Below are 23,435 nucleotides of genomic sequence, written 5' to 3' on the forward strand. Positions count from 1 at the left end.
TGGAATTGCACGCAATATTCCAATAGTGGCCTAACCAATGTCCTGTATAGTTGCAACATGACCTCCCAACTCCTTTGGCCCATCTTGGAGATTAAATCTGCCAGAAAGTATTATTTCTCCTGCTGTTTCTTCTTAATGTGATTATTTATTCTATTAAATTTAAAGAATTTTTAAAAATCTCTAGTATCTTCTTTCCATGGTTAGTCCTGGCTTTAAAGGCTTTTAATCTTGAAGTATATCAATGTTGCTTTAATCTCTTCCCCAAATAAATTCTTCCTTTCTTCTATTCGTTCATGGAATGAAGGAATCGCAGGCTAGGTGAACATTTATTAGCCATCCCTAATTGTCTAGATGGCGGTTAAGAATCAACTACTAATCAGAAGTTACTGTAGGCTGGACCAGGTAAGGATGGAAGTTTCCTTCCCTGAAGAACATCAGTGAGCTCGATGGGACTTTCCAACAATCGGTTCATGGTCATCATTAGACTCTTAATTCCAGATTTTTATTGAATTCATATTCCACCATCTGCTATGGCAGGATTCAAACCCAGGTCCCCAGAACATTCCCTGGGTCTCTGGACCAATAGTCCAGTGATTACACCATTAGACCATCGCCTCCCCTATTTAGAGTCAAAGAGATGTGCAGCACAGAAACAGACCCTTCGGTCCATGCCGATCAGATATCCCGGCGTAATCTAGTCCCACTTGCCAGCACACAGCCCATATCCCTCCAAACCCTTCCTATTAATATACCAATCCAGATTCCTTTTATACGTTGCAATTGTACTAGCCTCCGTCACTTCCTCTGGTAGCTCATTCCATACATGCACCACCCTCTGCGTGAAAACATTGCTCCTTAGGTCTCGCTTATATCTTTCTCGTCTCACCCTAAACCTATGCCCTCTAGTTCTGAACTCTCCGACCCCAAGTAAAAGACTTTCTCTATTTATCCTATCCATGCCCCTCATGATTTCATAAACCTCTATAAAGGTCATCCCTCAGTCTCGGACGCTCCAAGGAAAACAGCCCCAGCCTGTTGAGCTTCTCCCTATAGCTCAAATCCTCCAACCCTGGCAATATCCTTGTAAATCTTTTCTGAAGCCTTTCAAATTCCACAACACCCTTCTGATTGGAAGGAGACCAGAATTGCATGCAGTATTTCAAAAGTGGCCTAACCAATATTCTGCACAGATGCAACATGACCTCCCAACTCCTGTACTCAATACTCTGACCAATAAAGGAAAGCTTACCAAATGCATTCTTCACTATCCTATCTACCTGCGACTCCACTTTCAAGAAGCTATGAACCTGCATTCCAAGGTCTCTTTGTTCAGCAGCACTCCCTAGGACCTTACCATTAAGCATATAAGTCCTCCTAAAATCTGCTTTCCCAAAATGCAGCACCTTGCTTTTATCTAAATTAAACTCCATCTGCCACTCCTCAGCCCATTGGACAGTCTGATCAAGGTCCCGTTGTAATCAGAAGTAACCTTCTTCGCTGTCCACTATACGTCTAATTTTGCTGCCATCTGCAAAGTTTATTCAACATAACAATGCTGTTTTATTTTCCTTATCTTAATGATTTTTAAACTGTGCAGAATTGCAAGGTTAGTTTATTTTCCTTTAAAGCTTTTACATTCTAAAAATTATCAATACTGTATCTTTCTGCTGTTCATCTGCAGTTAAAGTGTAAATTTTCCACCTCCTGTGGCCAAAATGGAGATTTCCTGACATTTTGTGGGGAAAATAGATGATTTCCTGTCTTTCAAGGCTGAACAACAATGCCTGTTGTTTTTTACTACTTTCCAAAATAAAGTCTGACATTTGTAACGTCAGTAAGTTTTTTCCACTTGAATTGTTTATTAACTTATGAATCTATCATTCTTATCGTGGCTTCAGTAGTCTTTCCACTCACCTCTTTTGTTAGGCTGTCTATTTAGGCTTTAAACTTATCCCCTGTCACTTTAATTCTGGCCTAGAATTACTGGGACCTCCATTTAAATTACTTTTGTGGTCCTTGATTTCCCAATGTATCCGTGCCTTGTTGTGTCCAAATGCTATAATGGCAATGTTCATTGTGACCTGTAAGTATCCTGCACCAATAAATTAAGGTTTTTGTCCATCCCAAAGTGAATTTTCAGAGCTCTGCAACCTACTTACTTCCTCACTGGACGTCTAATTCGGACAGCTCCTACAGACTCACCCCTTAAAGGGATCTGTAACTGCCATTTTATTTAGCTTACACTTGTTTCTGTGCTTCTTACATGATCTGAAATAAAATGCCATTTCTCCCCTGCTGATGTTTCCACCGAATTGTCTGCAGACTGTTTGACTGTTCAGCAGCTGCAGTTACTGACTGGTTTTAGTCATTTTAAAATGAGTAATTTTAAAGCTGTAAAATCTTTTTAAAGCTGTGAATGTCCAGTACTGTTTCTGGGCCATTGGGATTCTGAGCTCTTCAGTCCACTGGAATTCTCACGTTTGTAACCCAATGGCATTGAGCAATAATGTATGATCTGTGATGCCAACACTTACCACCTTGTGGTTAGGGTAATCTGCTTCCATCAAGTCAATCTAAACAAAAAGAAGCTTTTGTCTTTTACAAGGTGTACTTTTATTGCATAATAGCAATCAGATGCAAGTTACATTCATGAGAAGAACCATGTTACTGACACTATGAAGAGATCTATAATGGATATCTTCACTATGCAAAATCTGACGTTGTTCTGTTTTTGTCCCCTCACTGAAGTCCTATGACATGATCGAATTGAGTGGTCTCCAAAATTAACCATTTTAGAACCATTATCTTATAAAATGATACAATATATTGTGCTATACTGATGATATCTAGGTAATAGTATAAATGATCATTTTTACAGTTCTGTGAGTTAAAGTGTAATTGTGGAAACTTTTCACTCTTAGGTTTTGATTCCTATTAAAGCAATGAAAAATATTGAAAATACTGAGAAATGTTCATGACGTCAACACCAAACCCCGCAATATAATGTTGAAACTCTACTTTGGGTTAAATTTCCTCAGTATGACCATTTCATGTCAACTGATGATCAGCTGCACTCTAATTTTTGGGTAAAGGACATAACAGAGGAAACCAGAGATTTCTAGTGTTTTACATGAGGGCAGAGCTATGTAATAAGTTTATGATTTTAGTGGATGTAATTCAGGAGTGGACTGAACGAAAGGGGCTAATAGTGAGAATCAGGGTAGATCAGTTACCGGCGAAGCTCATCACTGGTAAAATATTACCACGATGCTAAAAATTAAGGAAATCATATAACAATGTTGGATGTTATTGCATTACAGGTGTCATAATAGCTTAGTTAGAGAATATTGACTTCTGAGCAACCTTCTGTATCCTATATTCAGGCCCTCAATTGTCAGATATTAACAATTATATCACCTTATTGGGATTGTATTATAGACAACCTAATAATCAGCGGGAAATTGAGAAACAAATTTGTAAGGAGATTTCAGTTATCTCTAAGAAAAATAGGATGGTTATGGTAGGGGATTTTAACTATAGACTGGGACTGCCATAGTATTCAGGGTTTAGATGGCGTGGAATTTGTTAAGAGTGGACAAGAAAACTTTGTGATTCAATATGTGGAAGTATCTACTAGAGAAGGTGCAAAACTTGACTTACTTTTGGAAAATAAGCAGGACAGATGACTGAGGTGTCACTTTGGCACCAGCGACCATAATTCTACTAGTTTTAAAATAGTGATGGAAAAGGATAGACCAGATCTAACAGTTGATATTCTAAATTTGAGGAAGACTAATTTTGACAATATTAGGCAAGAGCTTTCAAAACCTGATTGGATGCAGATGTTCACAGGTAAAGGGACAGCTGGAAAATAGGAAGCCTTCAGAAATTAGGTAACAAGAGTCCAGAGACAGTATATTCCTGATCGGGTGAAAGGAAAGGCAGATAGCTGTGGGGAATGGTGGATGGCCAGAGAATTTGAGGGTTTGGTTAAGAAAAAGAAGGAAGCATATGTCAGGTATAGACAAGAGAGATCGAGTGAATCCTTAGAAGAGTATGAAGGCAGTAGGAGTATACTTAAGAGGGAAATCAGGAGGGCAAACAGAGGACATGAAATAGCTTTGGCAAATAGAGTTAAGGAGAATCCAAAGGGTTTTTACAAATACATTAAGGACAAAAGGGTAAGTAGGGAGCGAATAGGATCCCTCAAAGATCAGCAAGGTGGCCTTTGTGTGGAGCCGCAGAAAATGGGGGAGATACTAAATGAGTATTTTGCATCAGTATTTACTATGGAAAAGGATGTGGAAGATATAGAATGTAGGAAAATAGATGGTGACATCTTGAAAAATGTCCATATTACAGAGGAGGAAATGCTGGATGTCTTGAAATACATAAAAGTGGATAAATCCCCAGGACCAGATCAGGTATATCCTAGAATTGTGGGAAGCTAGAGAAGTGATTTCTGGGCCTCTTGCTGAGATATTTGTATCATCAGTAGCCACAGTTGAGGTGCCAGAAGACAGAAGGTTGCTAACATGGTACCATTGTTTAAGAAAGGTTGTAAGGACAAACCAGGGAACTATAGACTGGTGAGCCTGACGTCAGTGGTTGGCAAGTTGTTGGAGGGAATCCTGAGGGACAGGATTACATGTACTTGGAAAGGAAAAGACTGTTTAGGGATAGTCAACATGGCTTTGTGCGTGGAAAATCATGTCTCATGAACTTGATTGAGTTTTTTGAAAAAGTAACAAAGAGGATTGATAAGAGTAGAGCGGTATGGACTTCAGTAAGGCGTTCGACAAGGTTCCCCATGGGAGACTGATTAGCAAGGTTAGATCTCACAGAATACAGGGAGAACTAGCCATTTGGATACAGGACTGGCTCAAGGATATAGGGTGGTGGTGGAGGGTTGTGTTTCAGACTGGAGGCCTGTGACCAGTGGAGTGCCACAAGGATCGGTGCTGGGTCCTCTACATTTTGTCATTTACATAAATAATTTAGATGTGATCATAAGAGATACAGTTAGTAAGTTTGCAGATGACACCAAAATTGGAGGTGTAGTGGACAGCGAAGTGGGTTACCTCAGATTACAACAGAATCTGTACCAGATGGGCCAGTGGGCTGAGAAGTGGCAGATGGAGTTTAATTCAGATAAATGTGAGGTGCTGCATTTTGGGAAAGCAAATCTTAGCAGGACTTATGCAGTTAATGGTAAGGTCCTAGGGAGTGTTGCTGAATGAAGAGACCTTGGAGTGCAGGTAGATAGGATAGGGAATCAGGCATTTGGTGTGCTTTCCTTTGTTGGTCAGAACATTGAATATAGAATTTGGGAGGTCATGCTGCAGCTGTACAGGACATTTGTTAGGCCACTGTTGGAATATTGCGTGCAATTCTGGTCTCCTTCCTATTGGAAGAATGTTGTGAAACTTGAAAGGGTTCTGAAAAGACTTACAAGGATGTTGCCAGGGTTGGAGGATTTGAGCTACAGGGAGAGGCTGAATAGGCTGGGGTTATTTTCCCTGTAGCGTTGAAGGTTGAGGGGTGACCTTATAAAATCATGAGGGGGATGGATAAGGTAAATAGAGAAAGTCTTTTCCCTGGGGTGGGAGAATCCAGAACTAGAAGGCACGGGTTTAGGGTGAGATGGGAAAGATATAAAAGATATCTAAGGGGCAACATTTTCATGCAGAGTTATGTGTGTATATGGAATGAACTGCCAGAGGCAGTGGTGGAGGCTGGTATAATTGCAATATTTAGATGGGTATATGAATAGGAAGGGTTTTAAGGGATATGGGCCAAGTGCTGGCAAATGGATTAGGTTAGGTTGGGATATCTGATCGGCATGGATGAGTTGGACCGAAGCTGTACATCTCTACAACTCTATGACTCAATGCTGAATCTCCTTTGATCAACATCCTGGTGGTTACTATTGACTAGAAAATTGAACTAGTCAAGCCATAGAGTCATAGAGTTGTATAGCACAGAAACAGACTCTTCGGTCCAACTCATCCATACCAACCAGATATCCTAAATTAATCAAATCCAATTTGCCAGCATCTGGCCCATATCCCTTTAAACCCTTCCATTCATGTACCCATCCAGATGCCTTTTAAACATTGTAATTGGCCCAGCCTTCATCACTTCCTCTGGCAGCTCATTCCATACATGCATCACCCTCTACCTATATCACCCTATATCTTTCCCCTCTTATCTTAAACATACACCCTCCAGTTTTTGATTCCCCTATCCTTGGAAAACGACCTTGGGTATTCACCCTATCCATGCCCCTCATGATTTTATAAACCTCTATAAGGTCACCCCTCAGCCTTTGATGGTCCAGGGAAAACATCCCCAGCCTATTCATCCTCTCCCTATAACCCAAACCCTCAAAACCTGGCAATATTCTTGTAAATCTTTTCTGCACCCTTTCAAGTTTAAGAATATCTTTCCAATAGCAGGAAGACCAGAAATGAATGCAGTATTCTAAAAGTGGCTTAATCAATGCTCTATACAGCTGCAGCATGACATCCTAACTCCTATGCTCAATGCACTGACCAGCCATGTAAATATAACGGCTCCAACAGCAAACAATTGTCAGTTCTTAGATGGAACTCTCTGGATGAGTATGATTCCAAAGACACAAAATTTGACTCAAACCAGCACAAAGTGGCCTGTTTGATTGGGACTCCATAAATCATGTTCAACATTTACTCCCTCCATAAATTATCACAATGGTGTCTGCTTGTACCAACTACAGGTGCTGTGCAGTAACTCACCAAGACTCCTCTAACAGCACCTTCCAAAACCCACAAATGCTACAAACTTGTAGAAGAAGGACAGCAGACACATACAGACAACATTTCATACCACCAACCTGGAAAGATATTTCTGTTCTGTCATGAGATAAAAATCCTAAAAGACCCTTCCTAAAATTGCATGAGGTGTACATAAGAATGCATGGCCAGGAGCAGGCCATTCAGTCCCTCAGCTTGTTCCACCATTTGAGATGATGACTGGTCATTCACCTCATGCCATTTTCATGTGCGATCTGCAAATTGCTTGCTTTCGTTGGTATCTGGAGATCTATCGACCTCTATGTTGAACATACTCAATGATTAATTTTTAACACATTTACTTACAGCATGCAGAATACAGCAGTTTAAGAAATTACCAACACTTGCTCATGGACAATTCGGCATTAGCAGTAAATGTTTCTCTGAGTGGATATGTGGGTGGAGTTAAATTGCTTTCCACATATTTAGGTCGTCAATTTAATGCATGGAAATCACAGACCTTTGATATTAGATTAGATCAGATTAGATCAGTTAAGTGTGGAAACAGACCCTTCGGCCCAACAAGTCCACACCGACCCGGTGAAGCGCAACCCACCCAGACCCATTCTCCTACATTTACCCCTTCACCTAACACTACAGGCAATTTAGCATGGTCAATTCACCTAACCTTGATATCATGTGAAGCTATATGTTGAGATATCACTGCTATAACCCACTCAGTAATACTTGCCTGAGAAAAAGCACAGTCTCTAAAAAGACGTTTCTTTTTCATGCTGTCTGGGTGGGGGTTTTTACTATCAATTATACTCCATTCATCTGCTAAAGTTTTCTTTCTGTCAAGTTACATCCTTTCCGGAGGAACAGTAGTTGGATCTTTCAGTCTGTGCATTTTGGTATTACACCATGAAGTGAATTCATCTGATGAGCCATTCTCTCTCTCTCTCTCTCTCTCTCTCTCTCGCATCTGCTTCCATTAGCTCCATCTTTGGAACTTGCTATACTAATTTTCCTATACAATTCCACAGCCACTGCCAAAGGTAATTAGAGTTTACTCCTTGATTAATATAATTAAGTACTTAGAGAAATACCAAAGATATTGTTATCCCTCATTGAGCTCCCGGGTGTCAGTAATGAAGCAAGGCTAGATGACTTGAAATTTTTAGTCTGATTGAAGCACTCTAAAGGAAAACGAAATAGCAAATATTATGGAAAAAGTTATTCTTGAACATGGTTTTAAATTGAGGGTTGAATTAAGAGTGGAAATGTGCTGCTGGAGAAGCGCAGCAGGCCAGGCAGCATCCAGGGAACAGGAGAACCGACGCCTCGGGCATCAGCCCTTCCTCAGGAAGGTAGGGAGAAGGGACTTGGGGGAGGGGCGTTGGGAATCAATAGGTGGAAGGAGGTTAAGGTGAGGGTGATAGGCTGGAGAGGGGGTGGGGGCGGCCCGACCTCTCTGCCCCCACCCCCTCTCCGGCCTATCACCCTCACCTTAACCTCCTTCTACCCAACACATTGCCAACGCCCCTCCCCCAAGTTCCTCCTCCCTACCTTTTATCTTAGCCTGCTGGACACACTTTCCTCATTCCTGAGGAAGGGCTGATGCCTGAGGCGTCGGTTCTCCTGTTCCCTGGATGCTGCCTGGCCTGCTGCGCTTCTCCAGCAGCACATTTCCATCTCTGATCTCCAGCATCTGCAGACCTCATTTTCTCTTGAATTAAGAGTGTACAAGTTCAAACTAGTAAGCGGTAACTTTTTAACCAATATATATAAGGTGATCTTTATGACGATCAACAAGTAGAATGGATTCAGAGCAGGATGATGAGGCAAGAGATCTGGAATCACAGAAACAACAACAAAAAGGGAATGCAGTTATGTTTCTCTGATGGATATCTTTAAGAATCAAGTTACTTTCCTCATGTTTATGTGTTTGTCATTTTCAGTATCTCATTTTAACTGCATCTTCTCAAGCTTGTACCTTTATTTGTGTAACTACATTCTACCTTTTTAATAGTGCCAATATCCTTCTTATAAAACATGACTAAAACTAAGTAGATATCCAAATCAAAACGGTAAATGCTGGTAATATGTAACAGCTCAGGCAGCTTCTGTGGAGAGTGCAGCCAAGTTAATATTTCAGGTGAATGAGCTCTCAGTAGAGTCAATCTGTTTCTCTCCCAGACATCTAACCAATCTGCATAATCTGTAACCAGTATTATCTATTTTTATTTCACCATTTGCTTCTGCATATTACTGGAAAAGCGCAGCAGATCAGGCAACATCCAAGGAACAGGAGAATCGACATTTCGGGCATAAGCCCTTCTTCAGGAATGAGGAAAGTGTGTCCAGCAGGCTAAGATAAAAGGTAGGGAGGAGGAACTTGGGGGAGGGGCGTTGGCAATGCGATGGGTAGAAGGAGGTTAAGGTGAGGGTGATAGGCCGGAGAGGGGGTGGGGGCAGAGAGGTCGGGCCGCCCCCACCCCCTCTCCAGCCTATCACCCTCACCTTAACCTCCTTCCACCTATTGATTCCCAACGCCCCTCCCCCAAGTCCCTTCTCCCTACCTTTTATCTTAGTCTGCTTGGCACACCTTCCTCATTCCTGAAGAAGGGCTTATGCCCGAAACGTCGATTCTCCTGCTCCTTGGATGCTGCCTGACCTGCTGCGCTTTTCCAGCAACACATTTTTCAGCTCTGATCTCCAGCATCTGCAGTCCTCACTTTCTCCTTCTGTGTATTACACCAACTTTGTCCTTTCAATGTAATGGACAGATATTTCATTATTTCTTTGCATTTGTATTCCATTTCCCTCATATAAACCCAGACCATCATCATCCTTCTAATTTTTTATCACCTGCAATCCTATTATTACATATCTGCCCATCTTCGCATTAAATCCTGCTCCATTGTTTATTGCCTAGGTTATACCTTGAATTGCTTTATTCCCAAAATGTATTGTTTCACATTCATTGGGCTATATTAGTTCCTCCAACAATATGTCCTTTGCAGTCTTATTTGTTGTGCACTGTCCCTTCTGAATCAGTGTGATCAGCAAAAGATGAGACAGTTTTCTGCCCGTGCCAAATAACTTCTGTATATATAGAACATGAGCGGTCCAACACAAACTCCAGAGAACATTACTAGCTATAGTACACTACACTGGGGAAGATACAATTTGGGAGATAACAATTTGCTCTTTCTTTCTGTATCTCAATTTCTTCTAAAAATATTCACAGAGATCATGGTGCAGAATTAAATGACTTGAACTTGAACTGGGACTCCTGGCTCAGAGTTAGGGACACTGCCACTGCACCACAAGGGCCCCTAAGTGATGCTAGAATACAGCCAGAATTAACTGACTGCACATGGCAGAACAGTGTCCCAAGTTAATGCTTATTAGCACTGCCTAAAACCAGCCAGCACTTCTTCCAGAGCATTTCACTTGTGGTGAGAGCAGTTGTTTGGAATTCTGTGTGAGCTGAATCTGACATGGAAAAGGGAGGCAACTAGCTGAACATAGAAGTGAGCAGTCAGGCTTTCTAATTGTGCACCAGAACACTTGTTGGATGAAGTCAAAAGGAGTGAATTCTGTAGTCATGCAGATTCAGGATGCTGTCGGATACGCACAAGTGCAGGTGAATGGCAAATGTTTAGCCCCAAGGATCTAGGTGCAGGGCCACAGGAAATTTAATGACTTCTCATACCTCATCAGGGTTGGTGAATTCATCTTTAAATGCAACATTCTAACAATTGCACCATAGATCTCTGATATCATTCAAATCCCCACACCACCCAACTTCAAACTATTCGGGTACGCAATATTTATCACTGCACTTCGTCCTCACTCAGTTGGTACTGGTGAAAATCTCACATCCTCACAGCTTGCATAAGCTGTCAGCTATTTGATCATGACAACTATAACACCCAATCAGATCGCATACATTTCCTGGCGCAATTACCTCTCCTCTAGGACAAGGTGGTGCGCAATGGGCACTAACTGAAGGGGCCATGCATTCCCGTATAACCTAACTCACATGGGGAAGACCAAAATAAATGTTATCAAAAGATCTATGGCTATTGCAGAGGTCAGACTGAAATCCATTGAAGGTGATGGCATCCTTATACTGCCCCTAATCCTCCTTCCTACGTCTAACTTCCTGTCCATTTCACGTGCTGCAGATGTTGTAAGCGCACACCTTTTACTTTTAGTCATTCCCATATCTCAATCTGCTGAGATTTTCCAGCATTTTCTCTTTTGGTCCCATATCTCAACTGTGCTTTTGTCTTTTCAGAAACCCAAGAACTGCAACCTGGTCAGGTAGTGAAAGAACAGCAAAAAGACAATGATTGTAACAATGTACAATCACTTAGAATTCACATGCAACCAGCAGCCACTGACACTGAGTGTTTCAGAAGATAAGGTAGTAATAGATTAGAATCTGTTTAGACATTGTCAAGGGGGGCAGGGACAAAGCAAAGTGGCTCCTTGGTGGAGACTGAATTCACACATGAATCCTGCTGCAGAGGACTTGGATGAAGATGCTGATGAATCAGGTTACAGCGAAAGGCTAAAACAAAAGCAAAATAATGCAGATGTTGGAAATCAGAAATAAATGCAGAAAGTGCTGGAAAAACTTAGCAAGTCTGGCAACACTTGAAGTTCTGAAGGAGATTCATACTGGACTTTAACTCTGTTTCTCTCTCCATAGATGCTACCAGACCAGCTGAGTTTCTTTGGTTTCTGTTTTTAACTGCAGGGATGTGCTGATGGGTATAAACAACAATATGCTCAGTGCACTCAGCATCTGATCAGAGATTCTGTCTTAACTGTCGAGGAGCATGAAGGAGTTATTGGTGCAAAATTTAGTGCTTATATTTTTCTGTGTGGAAATGGTGGTCAGCTGAATTGGCACAATTATAGATCTAAATATGTTGCAGTATCTGCTGGCCAATGTTGACCCTTCCCTTATAGCTTAGGCTGTGTCCACCAGGAGTATAAGCTTGAGAATAGAAACTCAGACTGAGGCCACACAGATTCTATCTGCTCCCACACCATTTCAGTCCAAAGTCATTCAGATTTAGTAGTTGCCATGTTCAAACTCTTGTCATGAAGACTGTAGTATCATGGCTACATATAAAGGAACTTGCTGGTTTACATGATAGCCCAGCAATTGGTCTACCACCTGATTGTTAGGATTGTGAAGACATTGCTCGGCGATAGTGACAGTGCCTCCCTTGTGCAGTAAACGGTTGTGCTTGCCCTGAAGAAAGTAGCATTTCCTCCCAACCCTATCACTCTGCCCATAAACCTGCTGTCGCCTGCAAAACACCCAATCCAGATTGCATGCTGCCAATGCTGGAATAATGTAATCCAAAGTCTGGCCTACTAGGCAAGAACTGTTTGAGTCCAACCTCCAAGGCCATCTGCAGTCTTCTTTGCTGAAAGTCAACAGCTTTCCACCAACCATATTATAGTTATCAGGGCCAGTATTGCATAGGAGTGCTAGGACTGTGAAAGGCAGCAAAGAAAGGCATCAAGAAACTAGATAAGTATGAATTGTGTAGTTTCCAGTTTCTCTGGAGCTTGCGGTGAGTTGAAACCTCAAAGTGAGAGTGAGTAGTGCCCTGAGCCCTGCTTTTGGGATGGCATTCCTCGCCCTGCTACTCAAGAATGAGGAAGATCCTGCCATCGCATTCCCTCCTTGGGATGTCTCCTGCCCACCTCCTGGGAACAGAGCTAGATCAGTGGCCTCACCGCATGGAACTGCCGATAGCTGGAGACTAGGGTTGGAGAGTGAGGCAGCTGCGGGTCTGAGAACTCAGCATCAGGAAGAGGAGGAGCGAGTGGTGACCATGTTTGTGGTGACTTTCAACACCAGAGCAGCAGCGAGAGATGAGACTCTGATGTAGGTTTGATTCAGCGCAGGCAGCCGTGAGGTGTTTGCAGCAGAGAACCTGCTGAGTGGTGAAAGTCGGGACCTGAAGAGAAATGACACCAAAATTGGAGGTATAATGGACAGCAAAGAAGGTTACCTCAGAGTACAACAGGATCTTGATCAAATGGGCCAATGGGCTGAGGAGTGGCAGATGGAGTTTAATTTAGATAAATGTGAGGTGCTGCATTTTGCACAAGCAAATCTTAGCAGGATTTATACACTTAATAGTAAGTGCTAGGGTGTGTTGCTGAATAAAGAGACCTTGGAGTGTAGGTTCATAGTTCCTTGAAAGTAACGTCAGAGGTAGATAGATCAGTGAAGACGGCATTTGGTATGTTTTTCTTTATTGGTCAGAGGAAGTAGTGGAGGCTGGTACAATTGCAGCATTTAAAAGGTATTTCAATGGGTATATGAATAGGAAGGGTTTAACGGGATATGGTGCTGGCAAACGGGGCTCGATTAAGTTAGAATATCCGGTCAGCATGAATGAGTTGGACTGAAGGGTCTGATTCCATGCTGTACATCTCTATGACTCTATGACTTCAACGTTGGTTGAGTCTGATATAGACGGTGGTGAAGTGATGGAAGAGGGATAGCAGTGCAGGCATCGGTGATGAGCTGATTCAAGACTGATGGACTCTGTTTAACCTATATCTTTCTATTTCTTAGTCTTAAAATGTTATGACTGACTGTGTTCTCACTGTGAATGGTCTGTGACACAGGGAAGGAGTATATTTGCATATGGGAAATATTGTTTGCAGTCTTTTGAATAAGTTGCACTTGAATAAGCTTTTTGCTTACAGCCTGGTAATGAAAGGACTGTCCAGTTTGCTCTTTCTTCTGTTCTTTCTTATGCTCCTGCTATGCAGCTTCTCATTTGACAGCTGCTGACAAGTGCAGTCCCTTCACGATGACTAGGTTGTGCATCATACAGCACACTACCAAGTGTACGGAGATACACTCAGCACAATAGTGCAGAATGACCCAAGCAGCCGAACCATTGCTTCAGCATGCTGCAGGACTACACTATCGTATTTCATGTGGCAGCATGGTTTTCAATATATACATGACGTTAATGTGTGCATGGGTTGTGTTCTAGATCTTGTCAGTGGGATAGCCCTTGCTGTTAATAGTGACTGATTTTTAAAAGTGCTGAACTTCAGAAGTGCCACAGAAGGAAAGTATCATGGTCCTTTCTGAATACTGGCTATGCCAAGTATTGACTTACATGAAGTGCTGTCAGTGGCCACACACCAGCAAGACATTTGAAGAAGTGGAATCACTTTCTGTTCTGATGCACAGCAGAGTTGACATGCAACACAAACAAAGCAGTGTGTGGCAGTCCTAAACATCCCACCATGAAGAAGTCATTAAACCCATTAAAACCTTTGTGCTCATTTTATCTGCTTATCCTGCCTGCAAGAGAGAATGAGATGAATTCTCTCTCTTTGAACCAAGATCCTCAGTAACCTGTATTATACAACAGTGGACAGCAGACTGAAAAATGTTGCTAATATCTTCGGCATCCAGCTGAAAGGAGGCAGGCAAATGAAGATTAATCGGCACAGTCACTTTCACAGTTAAGGACAACGATAATCCTTTTTGTACTCTCGGGTTTCAGTCATGATTGCAACAGTGACAGACTTTTATGAGGCACTCCCAAAGTGCTGGTGTCTCACATACTGTTCCTCTCTGAGATTAAGGGCATAAGATTGATACGTGAATGCTTGATGGATATGGCCTCCCACTGAGACCACTTCTCACTCCCATCATCCCTCATCTAGAAGCTTGGGCTCTTCTCAATTGCCATTCTCACTTCTTACTTCTCACTGCCTCAATCTGCCTGCTCTGCATTGGTCTGGCAGATGGTAATTGTGGAGTTGTGAATGGCTTCATCAAGGAGATATTCAGCATGCTGCACATCAAACGTTTGCATGTGTGCTGCAAGTTCGTAAAGGCTCTTGTAAACTCTCAGAAAATAGCCACTGCTGAGGCGAATTTATTGCCCTTGTGTCTTTGTCTTCACAAGTTTCTTGTGTGACACTTTATCAAACATGTTTAAAACATCCAAAAGTGCACTTTTTTGACATGGTCAGCAAATTTCCTTAAATAAAATAAATTAATTGTCATAACCTATCCATTTAAATTCATATCCCTGATTAGTCTTTATCTTTCTTTATTAATCATATCCCTTGGTCCTTGCATGTTTCTTTTTAATTCAACATCTCAATGCTGCTTAATCCATAAATGCATGACTTACCCAATTCCCAATTTGAAACAGATTCACCACCTTTTTAGTTCTTTGGTACAAGTCCTTTTCTCGAAAAATATTGGACAATTATGGTAATCACTTTTGCGACTTCAGTATTTTCAATACTGACGAGATCTGGTGACTTATCCACTTAAGCTATATTTCTACTTTTAACATAGTTTCACTTAGTGATTCTTCCACATCAGATGCCTTCTTGAAAGACATTGTAGTCGGTCTAACATTTTAATCCATCCATACAGCTGCAGTCTTTGATCCAACATTTTAAATTTTAGTAAGAATCTTTTTCAACTGTAACGTGTATCTCAATTTATTTTTGCCTTTTCTTTTAAAGTTCCCCAAATTAGCAATTTGCACATTTCTTATGAGGCAGTTTCATTTTTAAAAAGTTCTGAGGTGCTGGTGGGACGAACATCTTGATATCTCCAGGTTTCTTGCCTTAAAACAATGTGGGTCAGAAGGATGAAGCGACTTGTCTAGTTAAGCCTGGAAGGGGCACAATCCTATCTGTTAGTCGTCAGAACAGTTGATACATTGCCTTCATGGTCAGTCGAAGAGTTGCTGTTGTGGATCACCAGTCTGTAGTGAGTGACTCTCCAAGACTGTGTTCCAGGCTGCCTGTAATTTCTCCAATTCTGGAGCGAGATTGAATATCATTCTTTTTTCTGGTTGATAAATATCTCACGTGCTTAGTCTGAAAGAGGGGATTTATGCATGGAGACAGAGGATATAGTACTAAATGAATACATCTGTCCTTGCCATGGAAAAATATGCTAGTTGATGAATAGACCAACCATTGTTAGAGGAGGTACTAGAAAGAATGGCTGTACTTATACATAATAAGTCTCCAAGGCCAGGTGGGTTGAATGCAAGGATGCTGTGGGAGGTAAGGATGATAATTTATAATATACCTAGAGGACTGGAGAAATGCAAATATCACACCATAATTCAAACGGTGTGAGGACAAAAAGTAAGAAAGATTTTTGAAACACAAACAGGGAATATTAATAGTCATTTGGACAAGTGTATATTAATTAAGCAAAACAAGCATGGATTTATTAAACACAAGTCATGTTTAACAAACATGATTGAGATTTTTTGATCAGTGAACCAAAAGGGTGGTTGACATTGATGTGATTGGTGTACATGGACTTCCAGAAGATATTTAATAATATACCATGTAATAGCCTTGTTAACAAAGTCAAAACTCATGGAACAAAAAGTGTACATGGCAGCCAGGGTGTGAAGCAGACTGAGGCGAAAGGGAACAGAAATTAGTGGTGATTTGTTATTTTTGGACTGGAGGAAGATAAACAGTGGTGTTACTGCAAAGACCATAGCTTTTCTTGATTTCATTACTTAAACTTTGGTGTGCAAAGCACAGTTTCAAAATTTGTGGCATATGGAAAAACCTGGAAGTAATGCAAATACAAGATAAAACAAAAAATTTCAAGAAGCATAGATAGGAATCGGCAAGCATGCGGCAGATTGAATTTGGAGTAGAGAAATGTGAATTAGTAATAATGAAAGGTAATATAAGATGCAGTGTATTACTTAAAAGGGGGAACATGAACCGAGCGACTCAACATTTTTGAGCATAGATCTTTGAAGATGGCAAGGCAGGTTGAGGAAGTGGTTATCAGCTTTTTGGTTTCTGCAAGTTATGCTGAATCTTTATAAGACACTGGATTGGCTTCAACAGGAGTACTCTGGACATCCCAATTTAAGAAAGACGTGAAGATATTGGAAAGGATGCAGTAAAGATTTACAAAAATGGTTCCAGTGGTGAGGGATTTCAGTTAGTTGCAGAAGTTGAGTCTGTTCTTCTTGGACAAAAGGAGATTTGATTGTTTTCAAAGTCATAGTGAGTCTGGATAGATAAGGAGACATTGTTTCCATTGATGGGAGGATTGAGAACCAAAGGACTTGGATGTAAAGTGAATGGTAAAAGGAAAAGAACCAAAGATGGCACGTGGGAGAATCTTTTTGTACAGGGAATGGTTAGGATCTGAAATGCACTGCCAGTTAGTTTGGTAGCAGCATGGCTTTCAAAGGAGAAGTTGGTAATTTTCTGAACAGGATACATTTCCAGGGCTTCAAGGAAGGAGCAATGGACCCAGTCTAGCAGAGGACTGGCATGGGCTGAATGGTCTCCTGAGTTGTAACTATTCTACGATACTGTGAACACTTTCAGACTCAACAGGAATACTGCTTCTGAAGTTCTTCTAGTAGGTGCCCTGGGATGTTTCTACTACTCTTCTGGTGCTTCATAAATGCAAGCCGTAGTCGTTGAAATCTGGCATTGATCCTTTTTCATTTCTGTAAAGTTTGGTGTCTTCTGTTCCAATTTGTTTCCTGCTGGTCTTATCTATCCAGTTAACTTCAGTTCTGATACCTCGCAAAGGAGAAAGAGCCCTGTGGTTAATTTCAGGACAAATTCTGAGTAAGTAAATCAAAAAATGTTTTTTTTTAAGGCAATGTTACATAATAAACATAATTTTGTATGGTTTGTTGACAAAAGGGTAATTGCAGTAGGTGTGATGAAATTGATGGAGAACATTTTCATGTGTTGTCCTGCTACATTGCACCATTAAAGAGATTCAAAATGATTTCACGTAACTGGGAAAACTGCAGATGCTGTACATAGAAACAAAAACAGAAATTGCTGGAGAAGATCAGCAGGTCTGCCAACATTAGTGGAGAGAAATCAGAGTTAACATTGTGGATTGAGTGACCCTTCCATTTATTTTATATGTGTAAATTAAATTCTTGTGTGTCAGTTAGAAAGTGAACCACTTATTGTATCATACAAAGCCACTGCTCATGTAAGTAACACATGTCATGTTATATCACTTCCTGAGCTGGTCAGCTCTGTAGCAGAGAGAACAGGGGAATTCATCTGAGTAATTCTCATAAACTGGAACCATATGACAAATCATAATAGTTCACAGGGAATCTCCATCATGTGTGCACTTTCCACCAAAGCTCAGAGTGCTATCCACAGTCTGAAGAGAAATTAACATGATGTATTATGCAGCAGATGTATGACAACATGAGGGACTGCTTAGAGATGGACCTTAGGGCACAGACAAGCAAAGAAACAATATCCCCATAGAAAGCCCAGCTGTGCTACATTTAACTGGCTGCAGATAAATGTTAGCACCGTAACGATGCCCATTCTGTAAAACTGGAAACAAAGTGAAAAAAAATCCAAATCTTTTAGGACTGGTTAATTTCTTTCTCTCTGCTCTTTGGCAGCCAGTGAGGATTTACAGACTAAGCTAATAAGTGACAGCCCAGAGGTTTGTGGGAGGAGACTGAGCTCTATTGAATTTGCCTGTGAACACAGTGCAGCTCAGTGAGATCACATCCTAGTAAACCCGCTGGGCTGTCTGTATCAGTATATCGGAGCAGCTCAGGGGTGGGGGGCTGTATGATATCCTCAGGATTATAGCTGCAGGAAACTACAAGAATCTGTTTACTTCACCCTCGGGAGTCACATCCGTAGAGAATCCCACAAAATGGACCTCAAGTAGGACACTGTTTCAAAGAAATTTTGAGCAACTGAATTCAGTACTTTTATGGTCAATTCGGGATTACTTTTGGTGTCATTATTTAACCCTTCGCGATGTGGGGCAGAGTAATTTCGGACTACAAGAGTGGATTTATGAACTGCAGCAGACAAACAGGTAAAAAGCAAGTTGAAAGAAATCCTGATTCAGTAAGCAGATTTTTGTTTTTGCTGAATAAGAACGCCCCAGCTGGAAAGGAATGTTCCTCCCAGCAGCCTGGCTACTCGGTGTGAACGGTTCAAGATTATCTACAGAGAAGCGAGCCACCGTTCATGCTTTCAGAGCGCCTGAATGACAAGGATAAGAACATTAAAGCCGCAGTCATAGTCAGTGCTTGTTGTGAAGACACTCAACTGTATTGAGGTTAATTAGTGAACAGTGGTTCTCTTCCAGAAAGTGTAGAAGTGCCTCATTTAAATGGAAACTAAGCTTGGTCTAATGAAGCCTAGAACGATGCTTTACCACTCTTCATTTTAATAACAATAGAGACTCAGTTATGTGTTGGTTTTACAGGTTAAATGTCAATCTTGCGTGACGGGCCTCGAACTTTATGCCCTTACAGAAATAGTGTTAATCTAAAATGAGTTAATAGAATTTCCTCACACATTTAAATTAAGATGAATTTGATAAACACTATAATTAGAAATGTTGGAATAATATTTCTGCCATTTAGTAATTTGTGGCAACGTTGCAACGTGTGAAAAGGAATGGGATTACAATTCCATGTACTAACAGTAGAATTTAGGTTGAGTTTTCCTTAGCAAGTTATTTATTTTGCCTAAAATATTGCTTTTTATTTAAATGTCTGCTGATTTCTTTATTTGGAGCCAAGACTAATTGATAACTATATCTCAGCCCAGGTCTAAAGTTTGCTAAAAGCAAGATCTTAATGTATTTGAAATTCTAGGTTTAATATTAATGGCAGAAATGTGTTCAAGGTTTGATTATTTTTAAATTAGGACCTCCTCTTTGCTCTGAACAGCCCTAAAACAGATTAATAGTCTATGTTGTGCTGTATCCACTGCTAGCTAAATAAAAGAGACTTGGGTAGTGCAATCGTTCCTTTAGTAAATTAACCAAAGCAATAGGTGGGCTATTCTCAGCAAATCATTCTGAAATAACCCACCTATTATGTGGCAATACGTTACAACATGGAAAGTTCGATTCAACACTTACCTTTCACTTTTTTTTGTCCTCTAAATTTTTCCACTTCTTTCCTAAAGAAGCTAATTTAGCCCATGGTATGACTCCAGTACAAAACAGAAGTGGTTATTCTTTAGGTACTGAGATGGTGGGCATCAAGAAGCTATATACAACTGACTCAGATCCTGTCCTCATCTGCTGTCCACATATTCCAGTCGAGGCTCACTGAATGATGATTGAGAATCAGGAAACCTGGCTGTATTTCTCCCCAGCACAAGGAGGCACTGAAACCAATTGCAATGATGAATGATCACCACCTTGAGTTAAATTAATAAATTCAGCAAGTTACACCCTTAAGAATGAAATAGAGCAGTAACTTAAAGTTTGGCCATGATGTATTGAAGTTGAGAGTGCGGTGCTGGAAAAGCACAGCAGGCCAGGCGGCATCCAAGGAGCAGGAGAATCGACAGTTTGGGCCAGAGTCCTTCATGACCTCCATGATGCATTGAAGTCATGATGCTCTGAGGTGAAACAAGATTAGATAATTTCAAACTACTTCAGGTATGTCCAAGTGTAAATCATTCATAATTCATCCCAAATTAGTGATCAGTTGAAGCATTATGTTGGTTGGTGTGTGAGGATGGGAAATGTTCACATTTGTACAATATCAATAGAGCATTCTCTTCTGAAGAGAGGAAAGTCCATAATATTGGTGTCAGTGTTTCCACAGGTAAATGCAGCACCTGAACGGTATGTTATTGAACTAAAGCTGAATAGTCAGGTATCCCACTCAATCCTTTGTATGCTGAGTTAGCTAATATTAGAAGGTGCACTCCAACTTCTGTGGTTCTTGACTAAGAAGAAGAAATTCCTTAAATTTCCAATCTTATTTATTACAGGAAAGGATAGGTGTGATTTGAACTGTGATTGCCTCCATAGTTTTTGATGCTCACTGATGTCCCAGGTTCAGAGAAGTACAATGACAACTTGGGTGGTGCACCAGAGTGTTGTCATTGCCAATGAACAACACCCCAAAATGAATGACCATTCCCAGCAGGGAGAAAATTTGAGTAGCAACATATGAGTTAATGGTTGGAGCATTGTAGACTGACATTAAATGACTTCTGGCTGCTCTGTATTTGATTGGAGGTGATGATGAAGACAATAGACATCAACATTTCTACTCTGAAAATTCACGATCCTCACTCTGGTAACTCAAATACTTGTAATATTGCTTTAAGATTTCACAGTCATATCTTTCTTCTTACAAGGCATAGGAGAAGATCATTATTGAGGCAAATGACTATAGTGTTGCTTTGCACATTGCCTTCAGGGACTGAAGTTAGTGTGAGGTTAGTTTGCAGTGCGACTGGTTTGTCTTGTTAAATATTTCTTTGAGTTGGAATATCCAAATTTTATTGTTTCCCTGAGATAATCTCTCAGGTGCATCAGTACAATTTGACTATATTGGGAATATGTCTGTACTACAAATATTTTATGATTGCAAATCCTAGATATGCAAAAATAAACCACATGCTTCAATTCTACTTTAAGTATTATAGTTTTAATTATTGTAGTGCCAATTAGAAGATGAGAACGACAGGTAGAAGGAGGCAATTCAGCCCTCTAGACTGCTCGGCCATTTAATATGATCATGGCTGACCTCATTTCAGCCTGAATTCCACTTTTCTGATCACTCTCCATAACCCTTCAATCCATTGCTAATTAAAAATCTATCTCCTCCTTAAATTAACTTAATATCCCAGCTTCAATTAGATATCGTGGTCAAGAGTTTCTGCTTTGATTAGAATTGATGATCTGGGTGCAAATTGCACCAGACTGATTTTTTTTCCCACAAATTTTCACTCAGATTTGATTACGTGTTGTTGAATGTTAAATCTGCTTTAAGCCTTACACAATTGGACAGCTTTTATATAGGATATTTTACAAAATGCATTAAAATAATTAATTGCTATGTTTAAGGTTGACAACATAGTGTAGTTTTTTTAGTACAGTTTAAAATGGTTTTACCACAAAAATAAGTATTTTTGATCAGTGTCACAACCTCTGAGCCCAACTTAAATACCTGAGAATGAGTTTACAACCACACAAAACCACTAGTTCTGTGGTGTTTGGTAATCAGTTCTTTAATGGATAAAATATATTACAAACTTGTCAAACATACCAAAAGCATCTTTGCATGTTAAAGGGCATAATTTCAAGAGCCTCCTTGAAGCTGGCAAACAGGCAAATTAATTGAATCTCATCATGGTGATCCATTCACTCTGGAGAGATGTCCAGCTTTGTGGCAGCAAAATGTTTTCTGAACTGATCCAAACCATTATGGGAACTCAATCTGCAATTTGTTTCTTGATCCTCCAGTTCCACCCAAGACGTTAAACCTGAGGCCGTGACCGACCTTGCATGCAATTTAAAATATCTCATGGCACCTTTTATAAGATGAGCAAAGAAGTTGTCTTTAGTGGCCTGTCCAATAATTAACCTTCAGTAAATATTACTAAAACAGATGATTTGGTCAGAATCGCATTGCTTTTTGTGAGATCTGTGCAAATTGGCTGAGCAATTCCTACATCACAACGGTGACCACATTTCAAAAGTACTTAATTGGATATCAAGAGGCCTTGAAAGACGTTACAGAAATGCAAATCTGCCTTTCATTTGGTGAGATCTTCAATATCACTTATCTTGTCAACCACATGAAGAGAATAATAAACTATGCAACACGTCCAAGAATTAAAGCACAAAAACTATTCACTTACATTTTTAGTAGATGCCATAAGGCCTATTCCTTCAGGCTTCTGCCCTTCCCCCTCTTGAAAGCCCTATTAACAGTGGAGTTCAATTAACATGACAATGCCATAGGTGCAAATGCTGCAATTGCACCCCTTATGGCTTTTCTAAACTTGTTGGTAATTCACACACCATTTATTCTTGCACTTGACAGGAAAAATCTTTTTCAGTGAAAGATGGGAGAATGATAGGCTCCAAAATTCTACAGTATTTTCCACAATGCTGTTATGATGTGAGACTGATAAACAATTTCCACCATTTGCAAACATTCAGGGCCATGATATTTTCTATAATTAATGTAAACTTACAGACTAGACAGTTTTAAATCTTGAACTTTTTTAGACTCAATTTAACTTGCAAGTCGCAATTATAAAGATAAACCGAATTTTATATTAGAGTTTATCTTTGCCTGGACCAATCTGGTAGAGGATGCTGATTTAGATCATGCCCCATTTTATGCATGAGGAACAGGTGGTCACTGGAATGGGTGTTGATGTGGTTGTGAAGATTAAAATTATCATTCTTTAAAATTGTCAAGGACAAGCTTCATCCTACTGTTATAGCAATAGTATAGTAAAAGATTGGTGGCAGGAAGGAATTAATTGATACAGGAAGAAAAGTTTGTATCTTGTTTTATATTCCAATTTTTGCAGGATCAAGTAAAATTAAAATATTGGCATCTTGCCTTTGGCATATCCATAAAATAATTACAGCATAGGAGGAAGCCATTCAGCCCACTGTGTCTCTGCCAGTCCTCTGCAAAAGCAACTCACTGAGTGCCCATTCCCACCATTTCCCTTTAGCCCTGTGAATGATTTCTCCTCAGATAATCACTCAGTTCACTTTTGGATGCCTCTCCACCACACACTCCGGTAGAACATTCCAGATCCTAAGCACACATGCATTAAAAAAAG

At 40.4% G+C, this 23,435-nt stretch overlaps 1 protein-coding gene across 3 annotated transcripts in view; it reads left to right on the forward strand.

Annotated features, from left to right (window-relative positions):
• The window catches only part of cep85l (centrosomal protein 85L), a 303,075-nt gene that overhangs the window by 33,087 nt on the left and 246,553 nt on the right, over positions 1-23,435 (forward strand). For 2 of the 3 annotated variants that reach the window (XM_043684463.2, XM_043684471.2), the window contains exon 1: positions 18,423-18,684. The exons of the other annotated variant lie outside the window; for it this stretch is intronic. In XM_043684463.2, the coding sequence (XP_043540398.2) occupies positions 18,624-18,684 (61 nt within the window). In that variant the 5' untranslated portion in view covers positions 18,423-18,623. Of the gene's footprint in view, positions 1-18,422; positions 18,685-23,435 lie in introns of those variants that run through there. 3 annotated transcript variants of the gene reach the window in all.

This window comes from Chiloscyllium plagiosum, unplaced genomic scaffold, assembly GCF_037043375.1.
Source record: "Chiloscyllium plagiosum isolate Xiang-an unplaced genomic scaffold, Cpla_swu_hap1 HiC_scaffold_3, whole genome shotgun sequence".
In the NCBI taxonomy this organism is placed as follows: domain Eukaryota; kingdom Metazoa; phylum Chordata; class Chondrichthyes; order Orectolobiformes; family Hemiscylliidae; genus Chiloscyllium; species Chiloscyllium plagiosum.